Source organism: Scaptodrosophila lebanonensis, unplaced genomic scaffold (genome assembly GCF_003285725.1).
Source record: "Scaptodrosophila lebanonensis strain 11010-0011.00,11010-0021.00 unplaced genomic scaffold, SlebRS2 tig00000085-arrow-pilon, whole genome shotgun sequence".
Lineage (NCBI taxonomy): Eukaryota > Metazoa > Arthropoda > Insecta > Diptera > Drosophilidae > Scaptodrosophila > Scaptodrosophila lebanonensis.
This window is the reverse complement of record NW_022060564.1, coordinates 3,562,298-3,576,825: the sequence shown is the minus strand read 5'-3', so window position 1 is coordinate 3,576,825 and position 14,528 is coordinate 3,562,298. Positions and strand designations below refer to the sequence as shown.

The 14,528-nt window shown below is 38.0% G+C and overlaps 1 protein-coding gene across 2 annotated transcripts; it reads left to right on the top strand.

The window, feature by feature from the left end:
- Window positions 1-438: 438 nt before the first annotated feature.
- On the top strand, window positions 439-13,548 carry LOC115626268 (sodium-dependent nutrient amino acid transporter 1). Of its 2 annotated transcripts, none has more exons than XM_030521582.1 (7): window positions 439-830; window positions 6,265-6,383; window positions 7,102-7,387; window positions 10,475-10,748; window positions 12,019-12,760; window positions 12,823-13,099; window positions 13,161-13,548. In XM_030521582.1, exons 2-7 carry the CDS (start codon window positions 6,279-6,281, stop codon window positions 13,403-13,405), a joined length of 1,929 nt encoding a protein of 642 aa, XP_030377442.1. In that variant the 5' UTR covers window positions 439-830; window positions 6,265-6,278; the 3' UTR covers window positions 13,406-13,548. The 2 variants fall into 2 exon arrangements, with proteins under 2 accessions (XP_030377442.1, XP_030377440.1); XM_030521580.1 differs by lacking the exon at window positions 10,475-10,748 and adding an exon at window positions 7,564-7,837.
- The last annotated feature ends 980 nt before the right edge of the window (window positions 13,549-14,528 follow it).

The window sequence follows — 14,528 nt, the reverse complement described above, 5'->3', positions numbered from 1 at the left end:
ATAAAAATAGGCAACTAAAAAAATATTATTATGTAATTTATTAATATTATTTAATTAATGTTTTCTGTCTGAATAATATTGTTAATAATGCCGCGAAGAAGATTCACAATTTAGCAGCTGCACAATAGCTCCAAAACTGACGCGTATAAGAAGTCGATCAGCATGGACACACACCGGTTGCGGATGTACGGTGCAGTGCTTCTCAAACTGAGCGCGCAAGCTTTCACCTATATTTGGTCGCTGCTTTGAGCCAACAATAATGAGCGCCAAGGCAGGCGGCATTCAGCCGCTGCCAATAACGCTGCCGAAGTCAAGTTCATAAACAATGAGCAGCGCAAATAAAACCCTCAGCCCGTTGCCTTGGCGCTTTTAGTTGACCGCTGGCGCTCGATCTCGATCGAACAAAGAGCTCGATATTGGTACAAACGGCTAAAAAGTACATAACGGGTTTTTTGTCTGTCAAATTATTACTCGTTTTTATTGCAACAAGTGTGAAGCGGAAGCGCTAATAGCCATCATAATAAAATAAAAATAATAAGCAAATTCGACAAATTTGAATAATGCTCGACAGTGCTAATTTCTGGCCAACAATCTAAATAGATTGCTATAATTTATTAATTAAAGAGCCCTAATTGGGAGCCATTAAAACAATTGCATATGCAGATGCCGAATTTGAGATTTGTGCCATTTGTTCAGCCAGTTCGAAGTGGTTATAACCGACTGTAAGCAGAGTTACGACTTACAACAACAAATCAGAAGCAGCAACAACAGCAACAACAGCAACATCAACTGCGAGCACCATAAAAGAGCTAAGGTTGAAGTGTCGACAGGTAAGCCACGGAAGCCCCAACACAGAATTCTCAACTAAATGTGAGAGACAGGCAGAAACATCGAGAGGGAGAGGCAGAGAGACAGAGAGAGAGGGAGATCATTAAAGCAACTACAGCGCAAACGAAAACAAAAACAGTTGCGCCTGCGCACAACATGTGTGACTCACAGCAGGTGGTGGGGTGGGGTGGGGTGAGGAAAGAGGCGGCATCTTGTGAGCGGGGAGTGGTGGGAAATTATGCAAAAGAGCAGCGCGCAAGTAAACCGTTAATGTTAACTCAAGCGCATTTAAAGGTTAATTTCAATTGGTGCGTCGGCTTGGCTTTAGGGTTCGATTGTGTAAAACACATGCACATGTACATTAATATATGTATGTGTGAAGCTGCATACATATATACATATAAGTAAGTATGTGTATGTGTATATCTCTGGGGGCTTTAGACTCGTTTCGTATACGCAATGTGCGCACATGTGCCGCTCGTTTGTTGTCATTGTTGTTGTGCTTCATTGCTGCTTCCAATCGCAGCTCATTAATGCGACTTCTGATTTGAGTTGAATATTTTTTACACTTTAAACAAAAAGCTCCATTCATTTGCAATCCGTTTCGATCAAAACTCTGCTACTAAATAAATTAAATAGTTACCTAATTAATTAATTTAAAGTTGTCAACAAATCTATATAAGTATACATATATAAATTATACACAATTCTAATTGTGTATAACAATGTGTATTGAATTTTTTTTTAATATGTGGAAGAAGGGTAAGGATGTTCTGCACTTGACAGCCTTTATGCCTTTGATTAATGCCATTGCCATTGCAGGGTAGGCATGATTCGGCTTGCCTTTGCAAGCCCTCATCTTGTTTTTCTGGCAATGCGCGTCACAAGCGCGACATAAAACACGTTTTTGCATACTAATGGTTGTCATTTGTATTATTAATGAATTCGGCAGAAATATTGCTTGCATTTATGACAAATTTAAGAGCAACAGCTGACAATATGAATATACGTACTTCTATCTGCTTAGAGTGCCTTTGTTCTTCATTCAAACTGGGCTTATACATACTTGCAACACATGTGTATATGAATACACTGCATATATATGCAGACTAGACTGATTTTTTTTATCGAAATTAAAAAGTTACAATTGCGAACATGTCAGAAAGTATGCTTGATGTCGCAGCCACTGCAGGGCTCGAACTGGAACGTCTGGAGGCGTGCGGTCATGTGACGTATGCCTTGAAGAAAATGCATGAGATGCTGACCAGCAAGGGTTATAATGCCCACGACGCTATCATCAGACGCCTCATGCATCAGTCTGTGCTGCAAACGGAGCTGCAACGAGTCCACGCCACCATGAAGGAGCTGAGCGGTTGTTGTGCCAGTGGCGAGCCCGAGCCACCAGATGATTTAAGAGTCCACATGGAATATGCTCACACGAAGTTTGGCGATTTCTTTACCACGGGTCAGTTCAATCCGACGGACACATTGATCAAGCTACTGATTGACGAGTCTGTTTTGAAGGCTGATTTACGTAGAAAGAGCGCTGATTTGGATCGATTGCGATCTGAAAGGAGGAACTGGATGAGGAACCTCTGCACAACAAAGCAATGGAAGCGTGGGGAATAAATTGATGTAGAAAAGAAACGTCCATGCACATGCTAAGTTTTTCTACAGACACACAAAATAAAACTTAATCTTAATGGCTTTAAATGGTTTCAGTAGTTATTGTAATCTGTTGTAAGCAAATTCCAGTAGAGGTACTGTATACTGTCTATATACGACTATTAATGCGAATAACATTAGCAAGTTAAATTACTCGGGCTGGATAGGATTATTAAACCAAACGTGATAAATGTCCGGTTAGATAAACTTTAAATTAGAGGAGCTCTTCGGATTTCATAGAAATAAAATGCTGCTTAAAGGCAAGAATAACTTTAAAACCATTGCAAATGCAGCGAACTCCAGATGGCTTGTAATTGCAAATTCGAAATAAACATTTCGAAGCGCCCAAAAAATAAATTGTTGACCCCATTCTTCTCTTTTTGCATCCGTCTCAATCAGTTATATTTGGCAGCCTCTACCTACAGCTGGCTGTATGGCAGATCTGGAAATTCTCAAATTCTTTCCAGTCTTTGTGTGTTTCCCCTTTAAGCCAGTTTTATCCGCTTATTACTCACAAAAATTGTTCACGAATTGACGCCCGAACTGCCTGCTTGAGAACCTCTTGTTCTGCAACTTCTTCACATAATTTTACATAATAATAATATTTAAATTTGCTTCACTTCGTCTCTTCCTTTGCCAAATGAGTCATCAACATTGTCAGCTCGTTTCTTATTTTGTGTTTGTATGGTTTTTTTTTCTCCCAACATTCATTGTCTGCGCGTCAAATTGTTAACTTAAAATTAAAACCAGTTCTATGCGAGGCAGCAAAAAAAAGTGTACCTCATTGTTTAAAAACTTTTGTTGTACCTTTTGGTTGAACACTTTTCGAAAACTGTTTGATTTTGGAATCTTGTATTGCTGTGTCGTGGAATTCCCTGCGCTTTGTTTGATTTCATTTACATTTAAATAATTTATATAGTTTGCGTGCAGTTGATATAAAAATTGTGTTACATTGTGAAATTAAAGTCGCATTAAGCTTCAGATGTTGACGGGTTAATAGCCGTGGCCTAAAAAAGACGGATGCTTCAAGTTAAGTGCTTTCGAAAGCCAATTGTTATAATGTTTTATGCAGAGAATGTGGCTTAAATATGACGAAAAGAATAATAACAAATGCGGTGGGTTGTTTGGAATTTTCTAAGTACATACTATCTGACAAAAGTATTTTTATCTCTGGCAGACAACAATTATGCTATTAGTTTTATGAAAACTATGTTTGCAAAAAGATTATTTAAATAAATAGTGTCATAACCTTAAACACGTTGTTTACTCACCCTTGAAATATTAAGTAAACAAACATTTCAAACGCAATTCATATGTATAACAGTTTTAGAGTCAGCTAAAAAACATTAGCTTGAGCAGTCCGCGCACACAGTTTGGGAAGCATTACATGAATAGCGCTCTCATGTAAGCAAAGCTGCGACGCAGACGCCGAAACCAGTGAGCGGAAGCTCTCGCGCAAGCAGAGCGGCGACGTCGAAGCTGGCAGCGCTGCAGCCGGCAAATGACAAAAACAAAGAGCGTGCGCGAAAAAAGCCGAAACGACACTTTCTGACAATTTGATTATTAAATATAAATTGATTATTTAATAAGCAGCGAAATAATTTATGAACACGGTTTGGCGTACACTTTGCTGGTATTTTAATTGTTTTGTAATAGATTTGAATTGGAATTATTTTATTTTCATAGCAAAAGCTTGCAATTAAAAGAAAGAAAGAAGTAAACAAATAAGAATGCTGGTAAACAGCTTTTGGTCTCTCATTAAGGAACTGATCTCGAAATCTGCAAAGTCTGTTGCAAAGTCTGTTTACGGGACAAGTTTATTCAACACTTAAAAATATTAGAATAAAATTCAACTCCGAAGACGCAGCTAAAACTCGGCTATAGGAAAAGGGGTATATTAAATACTTATATATCTTGGAAGACTTAGGAACACTGTTGAATAAAAAAAATGGGAAATGCGTATTGTATATAGCTATACCAGAAAGAGCATAGCAGAAAGCTCTCGGGGTTTTTCTTTTTTGTGGTAATTACTTTGTCAAAACACCTGATACTAAAAAAAAAACGATAAGAATACTTGTAAAAAGAGTTCCCCAATCTTCAAAAACAATCATTACAGTCCGCAATAGCGCGCAAATTAATTGAAAATGCTCAACACTGGAGATGTGTGGGGAAGGGGTGCTGCACCTTGACATTTCCATGGAGAGGGAATGATTGATGATTCATGAGACAACGGCAAAATGTTTTTATTAGACGTTATGACACGTAGTATCGAGTGTATTGATTTAATAGTTCAGATCGTTCAGCTATGTGAGTCATGCAAGCCAAGTTCCCATAATTTGTGGGGAATGCAATAAGGAAATAAAACTGTACCAATGCGAAACGTGAGCATTCTTTGTAAGCAATTTAAGTTAAGCGGCTTGACGTAACCGGTTCAGTTCTGTTGCTGTAGCTCTCAATCAAAAGTCAGAATCAATAGTCAATAAATACTTAGTATAAATATTTATGGCATATGCACATATCAACTGATATATAGTATGTCTATGAATGTATTTGTAGTGTGTGCTCTACTGGCCTTACAAGTTTGACAGGCTCTTATAAAAATAAAAGTGATTGCTTTTGTAGATATACATACTATATACCTAAAAAAGTTGTTAAAGAAATAGTTGTTGCAGATGCAAAGTAGATAATAATAATAATAGATAATAAAGACTTCAATTGGAAGTATTTTATGTAATAAATAAAATGGTAGGGAAAAATGAAATTCTAAATCACAATCACAAAAGCAAAGTATTTAAAAGAGATGTAAATCTGGCAACAACGCTGATAATTAGATAGTGAAGAATCTGAAATCTACCCTTTTTATAAACGACATCACAATATATCCAGCAAATGGCTTAAAAATGAAAAATATTTGAAGTATGTTGAAATGTTTTGAAAAGGGAAGTAAATTTGTTAAAAGTGCGGATAAAAAGTTAATAAAAGCTTAAGTTAGAAATCTTTTATGAAATAAATGAAATAGGAATGCAGAATAAAATCTCAAATCCCTCCATTTCATAACAACATCACAATATTTCCAGCAAATGGCTTAAAAATGCAAAATATTTGAAATCCAAAGAGTAAGCCATTTTTAAAAATACCATCGATTAAATTTAGAAAATTGTTGACAAGGAAGTAAATTTGTTAAAAGTTCGGAATAAAGTTAATCAAGGCCTAAGTTGAAAATATTTTATGAAATAAATTGAATGGTCAGCAAACTTAAATCTGACATCCCAATAATTCTAGCAAGCAGTGTATTGTGTACAACTTTTCACACTTTTTGCTTTGGTCTCACGATCATTAAGACATTGCGCGTTATAATTAACACAATTAGTTCTGTTTAGCACCATAAATAAAACATATTTAAGAGATTTACAATATTTGGAAAAAGTGTGTATACTATGTATGTAAAAAAAAATTGTCATTTCTTTGTCTGCTATCTGTGTATGTATATTTCATGATATTTGCATAAACGAGCGATTGTTTGACTGCAGTAAATATCATAATTTAACAGTTGTTGACTCAAGATATTTTTGTGATATCTTAACGCGTTGCATTTAAAATGTTGCTAACACTCTCCGATTTGTATCTAGAGATGCTCGCAGATGACATCATGCGCCCGCTTATCAGCACCAAATCTACTGATTGTCACATTTAGGGCTGTTATCACACAACTTGCATGTTACTATCTCCAGACCAGTGCTAATTCCCCGACCAACAACTCATTCTTTACAGATTAAAACGTTGGAATGGCAGCTACCTCGCGCACATCGCGCCAAAATCCCGCCTTCATTGGCGACGATGGACGCAGCACGGCCAGCACGGTGGTTATGTCATCGTCCTTCAACGAGCCGGTAAGTGGGATCTACAAATTTCCAAAGTGTTTCGCTATACTGGTCAGCTAATTAGATTCAGTAACGCGTAGATATATTGACAAAGTGTTTGACATTAAAAAAAAAAAAAAAACAAAATGCAGCACATTTTTAACAATGTTTCTACGTCGCTATGAGCCGATTGAAAGGACTTGGATGCAGGGAACAGTATGCTTTATTGATGCTTCTTCTTCTTTTTTAAATGTGTGCATGTTCGTGCATGAAGCATCAAGCTCAGTCAGCTTCCTATTTGAGGCGAAGATATATTAATTGTTTATTATTGCTGATAAATCGGAAAAAGCAACATCAAAGCAAAGTTGTTGGGAAATCTTATCCATACTACACAAATATTAACCAACTTCGACAGTATAAAACAATTTTATAGACCACTTGCGTTCAGCTGTTTGCCTATTAAAGATTAAAGATTACAACAAGATATATCTATCTGTGCTGAATTCTAGACAGTTTTAATTAGTGGAGATATATTTTACATCATATTTACACTAAAAAAAAAAGATAATAATAAATAACGCTCAAATAGTAATCGAGAATATTCACGAAATATCAGACAGTAATGGATATTTTTCATTAATAATTAATAATTCCTCCATAATTTGTTTATGCATTTTCGCTGCACCTATTCAGTTGGACAGCATTGTGTGAGTTCATGGACTAATCACTATTTCACGCGTCTTTGCAGGAGGATGCGGAACGTAACAAAGGACCGTCCGGTGGTCGCGAGGAGCGTGCCACATGGGGCAAGGGCATTGAGTTTCTCATGTCCTGCATTGCAATGTCCGTGGGTCTCGGAAATGTTTGGCGTTTCCCCTTCACTGCCCTGGACAATGGGGGTGGGGCATTTTTAATACCCTACCTCATTGTGCTCTTTCTGGTGGGTAAGCCCATCTACTATCTGGAAATGATAATTGGCCAGTTTTCGAGTCGCGGCTCCGTAAAAGTATTCGACTTGTGTCCAGCCATGAAGGGTAAGCTCACGCCAGCAATTACAGGCATTGCAGCTAACGTCTACCCCTCCCCCCACTAACAATATCCCGCTCTCCAACATACAATGCCATGCGATGCCATGCCCTGCCCTGCCACTGACATTATCGTGCATCCTCATCTGCATCATTTGCAATCGCTTACGCTCGCTCATTTGCAGGCGTCGGCATTGGCCAGGTAATATCGATATCTCTGGTGACCACCTACTATGTGGCCATAATGGGCATGACGTTGCGCTATCTGTACGAATCGTTTAGTGCCCCATTGCCCTGGTCCGAGTGCCGCCCGGATTGGCAGACAGCGTGTGTGGCCTCCAGTCTGGGCAACACCACCACCTCCACCTCCAATACCAATATCAATGCCCAGCAGCTGGTCAATGGCACGAGTCTGGGCCCGGAGCAGATGCCCGTGGCTTCTGCCGAGCTGTATTTTCTGTAAGTGGCTTGCAAATTGCTTGCGTAATTGTTGCACTTGGTAGCTGTTGCTGTTGCTGTTGCTGTTGCTCTTGCTGTTGCTTTTGTAGTTGTTCCTAATGTGTTTTTGCTGTTGTTCTTGGTTTTGCTTTCGCATGCTTCGTTGTTTTCTATGTGCGGGATGGTAATCTTATCTGGGAACCGCGACTTGCCGAAGCACAGTGGCTCCAAAACTCATAGTTTCTCATAGTTTTTGTTTTTTCCAAATCAATTGTCTGTTTCAGTTCACAAAAGCAGACTTTTTTTATCAATAAATAAAGTAATCGGTTTTTCAAATTATTGAATTATTTGCACACTCTTTTTCCGAGAGATAAAGAAAAGGCATATTATAGACAGAAGAAAGAATCTCCGATTTCATAGGGTATGTCAATTTTAAATCAGCATGAAGAGAGCAATCGAGCTAGACATGTCCGTCCGTCTGTACGTCCGTCTGTCTATCTGTGTGCTTGAACGCCTGAATTTCAGAGACGATTGAGCCCATATTCTAAAAACTTGCTATTTAGTCTCTTCTACTTTACAGGGAATTTGAATTTATTTAAATTTTTTAAATTTTTCCCCCTCCCTCTCACTACAGAATTTTGTGAATACAGTTCATTATTCAACACCTACATAAGCCTAACTGCACTGATTATTAATATACATATAATATAATTTATAATAACTACCTAGTTTTGTGTCAAATTTCATGCAAATTGGTCAATTCTAAGAAAAGTTATTAACAATTATACTACGCTCACAAAATTCAGGAGGGGACTTGCTCTTGTAATTCTTATTTTTGATTCTGCGGCGGAAGTTTTTTTGGGGTACAGGGTATTTCCTTTTCGAGCTAGCTTGACTATCGCATTCTCTCTTGTTTATGTAAATTATAAATATAAATTATTCTTACAAATGTGTATTATATTTCCAATCAAAAGGAAACTTCAAAGTCATTCCGCTTTCTAAATACATTACTTAACCAAAACGATGGCAGCTCGGACTAGTCTAAGATTATTTAATCACGCAATAATTATTGTTTTTGGATAACAATTAGATTAATTATAATTGGTTGTTATTGCGATTCGTTCTTGCGTTGGAAGTGACAAAATATTTCGTTTGTTGCTTCTCTGGAATTTCGAATTTAAATTGTTCGAAATGTCTTAATCAAAAATTGCTTTTCATTTTAATTTTTTTCTTATAAACAATATTTGATAAAAACAATAATATTGCGGATCAGTAGATGAGGAACCAAGGCAGTTGGTGTTCGGCCCGAATGGGCTATGTTTGCAAGACTATTCGAGATATTTCAATAATGCTAATGCTATTTTGTTGCCATTAATTAGAAAATTTCAGAAAATTCTTTAAATTTAAAACTCACTATTTGTACAGTTGTTAGAGCTATTAAATTTCATTATTTTGGTAACCAGTTTTTAACGGACTCTCTTCGCTTTTGCGTCAATTTAACACTTGGACCTGTTGCTAGAGAACTGAGAACCACTCACCTTGTTTTCTGATAAAATTGACTGCAAACTACATTGCTTAGTACTTCCAAATATCTAGAATAAATTGTAAGGAAAGATATTTCGTCAGTAAGTAGCAAAGCAGCATTTGTTCATAAATTTAAAAGCCATTAAATTTTATGAAACAGATTTAATTTGAATTGAAAAAAAAAACTTCCAATTCCATAGCAAGCTCTTAGAACACTATTTTAGACAAATTATTTAGACAAAGAAAGCTAAATTTAGGCTCAATTAGTTGCGTTTGTAATGAAATCGAAATTTGGAGCACACTGTGCCTTAAGTGCGATATGAAATCAGCGCTAGAAGATTCTCCAATTTTGTGGACTGCATCGCAGTCCAGTATTGGCAGCGAATTGTGGCGCCTTTTTATTGGCATGCGCGCTAATTAAATGAGTTGCGATGTGTGCCTAAATTGCCGTCAATTGGTGGCTTAGAAGTCTGTTGCAATAGCTTGTCGCGGTTGCAGCAGACTATGCGACATGTGGCAAGGTCAATCAATTGGCAATCGGCTGATTGATGTGCGTCCCCAAACCTGACACAATAACCCAAAAGTTGTGCGTAATTCATTCATCCTCCATCGGAAGAAGTGCACATGTTTCAATTATTTTATTTTTATTATTTTGAATTGCATGCCTGCCCATACTAATTGCATCAAAAGGTAATATAATTTGTTGCATTCAAATTGTTATTAAACAGCCGTATTATAATTAAGTGGATAGACGGAAAGTTTAACAGCCACTCCAGTTACATTGGAGTTCGGCGCTCTTCTAATAAATTGTTTTCAATTAAGTGCACTGAAAAATAAATTTGATTTGCGATTTAATTAACTTGAACAATGTATGTATAGAATTGATTTGAAAAATGAAGCAAATCAGTGAAATATTTATACGTAATTATGCATGCATTTTGTTAATTATTTTCAAATTTAAATTCAAACTAAATTCATAAAACATTCAAAATTTGTTGTCCCTGTTCTTGGCCCTCTCTCATTCCATTCGCAACCTTCATAACCAAGTTAATAACCATGCCAATCATCTAATCCCACTCGCTTCTAACCCTCCCGACATGGACAATCATTGATCTGATACTCTTTCATCACAAGGTGTTGGCGCCGGTCAGGCATTCCAGGTCCTCATGCTCAGCACCTACTACGCCGCGCTGGTGGCCATCATTGGCCAATATTTCTTCGAGTCCTTTCGCAACCCACTACCCTGGGCCACATGCCGTCCAGAGTGGGGTAAGAATTGTATCGACTCGGCGCCGCGTGAGGGTGTGGCAGACCCGACTAATTGGCAGGGGCAGCAGCAAAATTTAACAAACTTAACTCCGGACCATGACCAAAAGCGATTGATTTCAAGCTCGGAGTGGTTCTTTGTGTAAGTGCCAAGCGGTTTTATGTCAAATCAAGTCGCCGAAAAGTAGCTAAGAGGGATACGTAATGGCTAGTTTCTTGATAGTGTGATATTTTGCAAAACTACAAAGCAGTTCAGATATGTCGGGCAGATGTTGGGAATAATTGGATAATTTTGAAGAAATTTAATAAAAAGTATGCTCTCCTTTTCGAATATCAAATACAAGTCCAACATTGTTTGGTTTTGGGTTAAACGTCATTTCTTGCAGTGCACATATAATTATTTTACATAGACTGTATGCTTACATTCCTTTATCATTCACCTTTTATATTTCTTTACTATATCTTTTGAAAAGAAAAGGCTATTTTTTTTATATTATTTGACAATTTTGATATGCGTTCGATGCATTTTTCTCTTACCCTCATCAAATTTTTTGGATAGATTGATAGTTCCAATTACTTTTTTCAATAACATTCCATAATATTGATACTTAAGAACTATGTAAATGGTAGTTACCATTCGATTTAATATTTTTTAGTGACATGATTTCTTTCTGCAACTTCTATTGACTTCTAACTACCACATATTCCTAATATTTGAATAGTTTTGTAAATGTTCGACAGTGCATACAATATTTTAAAGATCAACTTCCTACTGAATTGACATTCGATATCATTCGTAAGTATCAGTAATTTTCAATAGCTATTCGATACGTTTTCCTGGTGCTTTGAATACATTCTTTTAGCACAAACCTGGCTTCTGTAAAGTAGAAGTAACAACATCATGAAGAGAATCAATTAAATAGATATTATTTTTAAATTTTAGAATCAAGCTAATATATAAATTCGTATTTTAAAAAGCTAAAGTTAGTCCGTAAGTTAATACCGTTTTCTATTATTGATAATTGTTTCAAAAACGTTGCTCATTTCTTAAGAATAGTTCTTGGAAGTAGTAACTTATCCAAGCCCTGAATCATCACCAAAATAAAGAACTTAAGCAGCCTCTTCTTAGATTTGCAAAATATCACATTCTATAGCTGCACCATAGTAGCAGAAAACTCGGATAGGGTGTTACGGAAAGAGGTGGTGGATAAAGAAAAAAAAAAACAATTGCAAGCGCTCATTCAGTAGCTTATGGATTGGGTCGATTTTTAAGTCCAAGTGCTTGTCAAGTAACAAGTGATTGGTGATTGGTTAACTTTAAGACTTAGTTTTGGTTTTGTGGAGGTTAGTGATTAACTAATTGCCCCTTAAAGTGTGCTAACTGTTGTATTGCATTGTGCCCCATTTTGTAGCAAGGAAGTTCTGCACGAGAAGGCGAACATTGAGGATGGCATTGGCCTGCCCAACTGGCAGCTGGTCGTAGGACTATTCGTGTCCTGGTTGTGTGTCTTCCTCATCATACGTCGCGGAGTCAAGAGCTCCGGCAAGGCCTCGTATTTCTTGGCCCTCTTCCCCTACGTCGTCATGGGCGTATTGCTTGTGAGAGCCGTCACGCTGCCCGGCTCCATCGATGGCATCATATATTTTATTAAGCCCGTTTGGAGCAAGATTCTGGACCCGAAAGTGTGGTACGCCGCCGTCACGCAGTGCTTCTATTCGCTGTCCGTTTGCTTCGGCAACATCATCATGTACTCCTCGTTCAACAAGTTCGGGCACAATGTGCATCGAGATGCGACAATAGTCACGGCCCTGGACACGGCCACATCCATGCTGGCGGGTTGCACCATATTTGGCATTCTGGGGCATCTGGCGCACGAAATCGGCACAGACGATATTGGCAAGGTGGTGAAGGGAGGCGCCGGATTGGCATTCATCTCCTATCCGGATGCCATAGCCAAGTTCAAGAGTCTGCCGCAAATATTCTCGGTTCTCTTCTTCTTGATGTTGTTCGTCCTCGGAATAGGCTCCAACATTGCGATGACGTCGTGCACAGTTACGGCGATTCGCGATCGCTTTCCCAACTTCAAACAGTGGCAGTGCGCTCTGCTTATTGCCTGCGTTAGCTTCGCCATTGGGCTGGTCTACATAACGCCGGTAAGTTTTAGAATGAAACTATATATATTAAAGTCAAATTGATGGTCCGTTCTTTTTTCCAGGGCGGACAATTTATGCTGACGCTTGTGGACTTCTTTGGCGCCTCGATGATTGCCTTGGTTCTGGGCATCGCCGAACTCTATACGATTGGCTGGATCTATGGCACCGATCGTCTGTGCAAGGATGTTGAGTTCATGATGGGACGCAAGGTTGGCAAATACTGGCGCCTGTGCTGGGCCGTCATCACACCACTTATTATGACCGTGATTCTCATATACTTCTATGCCACCTATGAGCCACTCACATACAACAATATCATATATCCCCACTGGGCGTATTGTAAGTGGGCGCCAGTTTACTGCTCATCTGGATTTAACTAAAGTGCTTTATCTAATTGCAGCAATCGGCTGGACTATTACGGCCTTTGGCATCCTTCAGCTGCCGCTGTGGATGATCATCGCTATTATTCGGGACCCTGGCAAGACGCTGAGCGAGAAAATTCGTGGTGCATTCAGTCCCAAGAAAAATTGGGGACCCGCTGATCCAATATTACGCGAACAGTACAATAAGGAGATTGAAAACGAGCTGATGCCGAAGCGTGGACGCGGCTTTTGGCCCAGCATCAAGCAAAACATATTTGGTTAGGGTCGACCAATTTGCTGTCCAGAATTTGTACCCGTAATGCCTGCTTAATTCGCGTGTAAATATCGTACTCCTTTAGCATAAGTTCGGAAAGTATTTGCTCATTATTTGTAAGTGTGCCAATAAAAAATGTGAAATGAAATGGATTTTTGCATTCTGTATGATTGAAGGATGAGTGAAGTGTCCCAAAGAGTAGAGATGTTTTCATATTTTTACACCTTAAAAGCCGATGAGAGAGAATCGAAATACAATATTGAAACTAGTGGTAAAAAAGACTACCGCCCTATCGATTTAAACTTTCTTGAAAGTTGTACACTCCACTACTGTGGATTCTACGTTAAAAATTTCAGTTTACAGAATAATTTAAATTTATTTGAAACAATATTTGTGGGCGTGGTACTGGAGAGTAAAAGTTTATCTGTAGAATTGAGCGATTTGGGCGAAATTTAAGAGAAAATTAGTGAAAAAGTAGATAATTAAGAATGTAATAATTGCGAGCTTAAAGTTAAAGAACTATAGGCATGACACTAATCGATAGCCGCCAGAAATAGTCGTTAACACCAATCAATAAACGCTATCAATAATCCATAACTAATAGCACTAATCAATAAACAATATCAGTAATCGATGAGCGGTCACATTAATTTATAACCGATAGCAATAAATAACTTAGCAGAAAATTCAAAAAATTTTATAAGGAGAGTCTGCCAGCTAAGTTTGGTAAGCTAAGTGGGCAAATCTAATATACCTTTTCCTTGGGTACAGGGTATAAAAACTCTAAGCTTGTACCAGTTCGCTGCACGAGTTAAAATGTATTACTACCTTTTGTTATAAATGTGTACAAATGGATACAAAATTGTTTTTCTGCTCCAAATTTTTCTCTTCCCACCCTCTCTGGCATTTGGACTACGGGTATATTTTCGTTTTCTCGATTAGCTCGCTTCGGTCATCGCCTCATCAATTCAATTTTTACACTTCTCTCTGTGTTTCAGCTCAAATTGACCGCATTGTTCCTCCATTCGCCCCCTCCCAGAGCCGGTTGCTCCATCAAATGAAATCATGAAAAATGTTATGTACTTTGTCTCCGTTACTGTCCAAATCAAACAAAAGAAGCCAGCGCACTGAA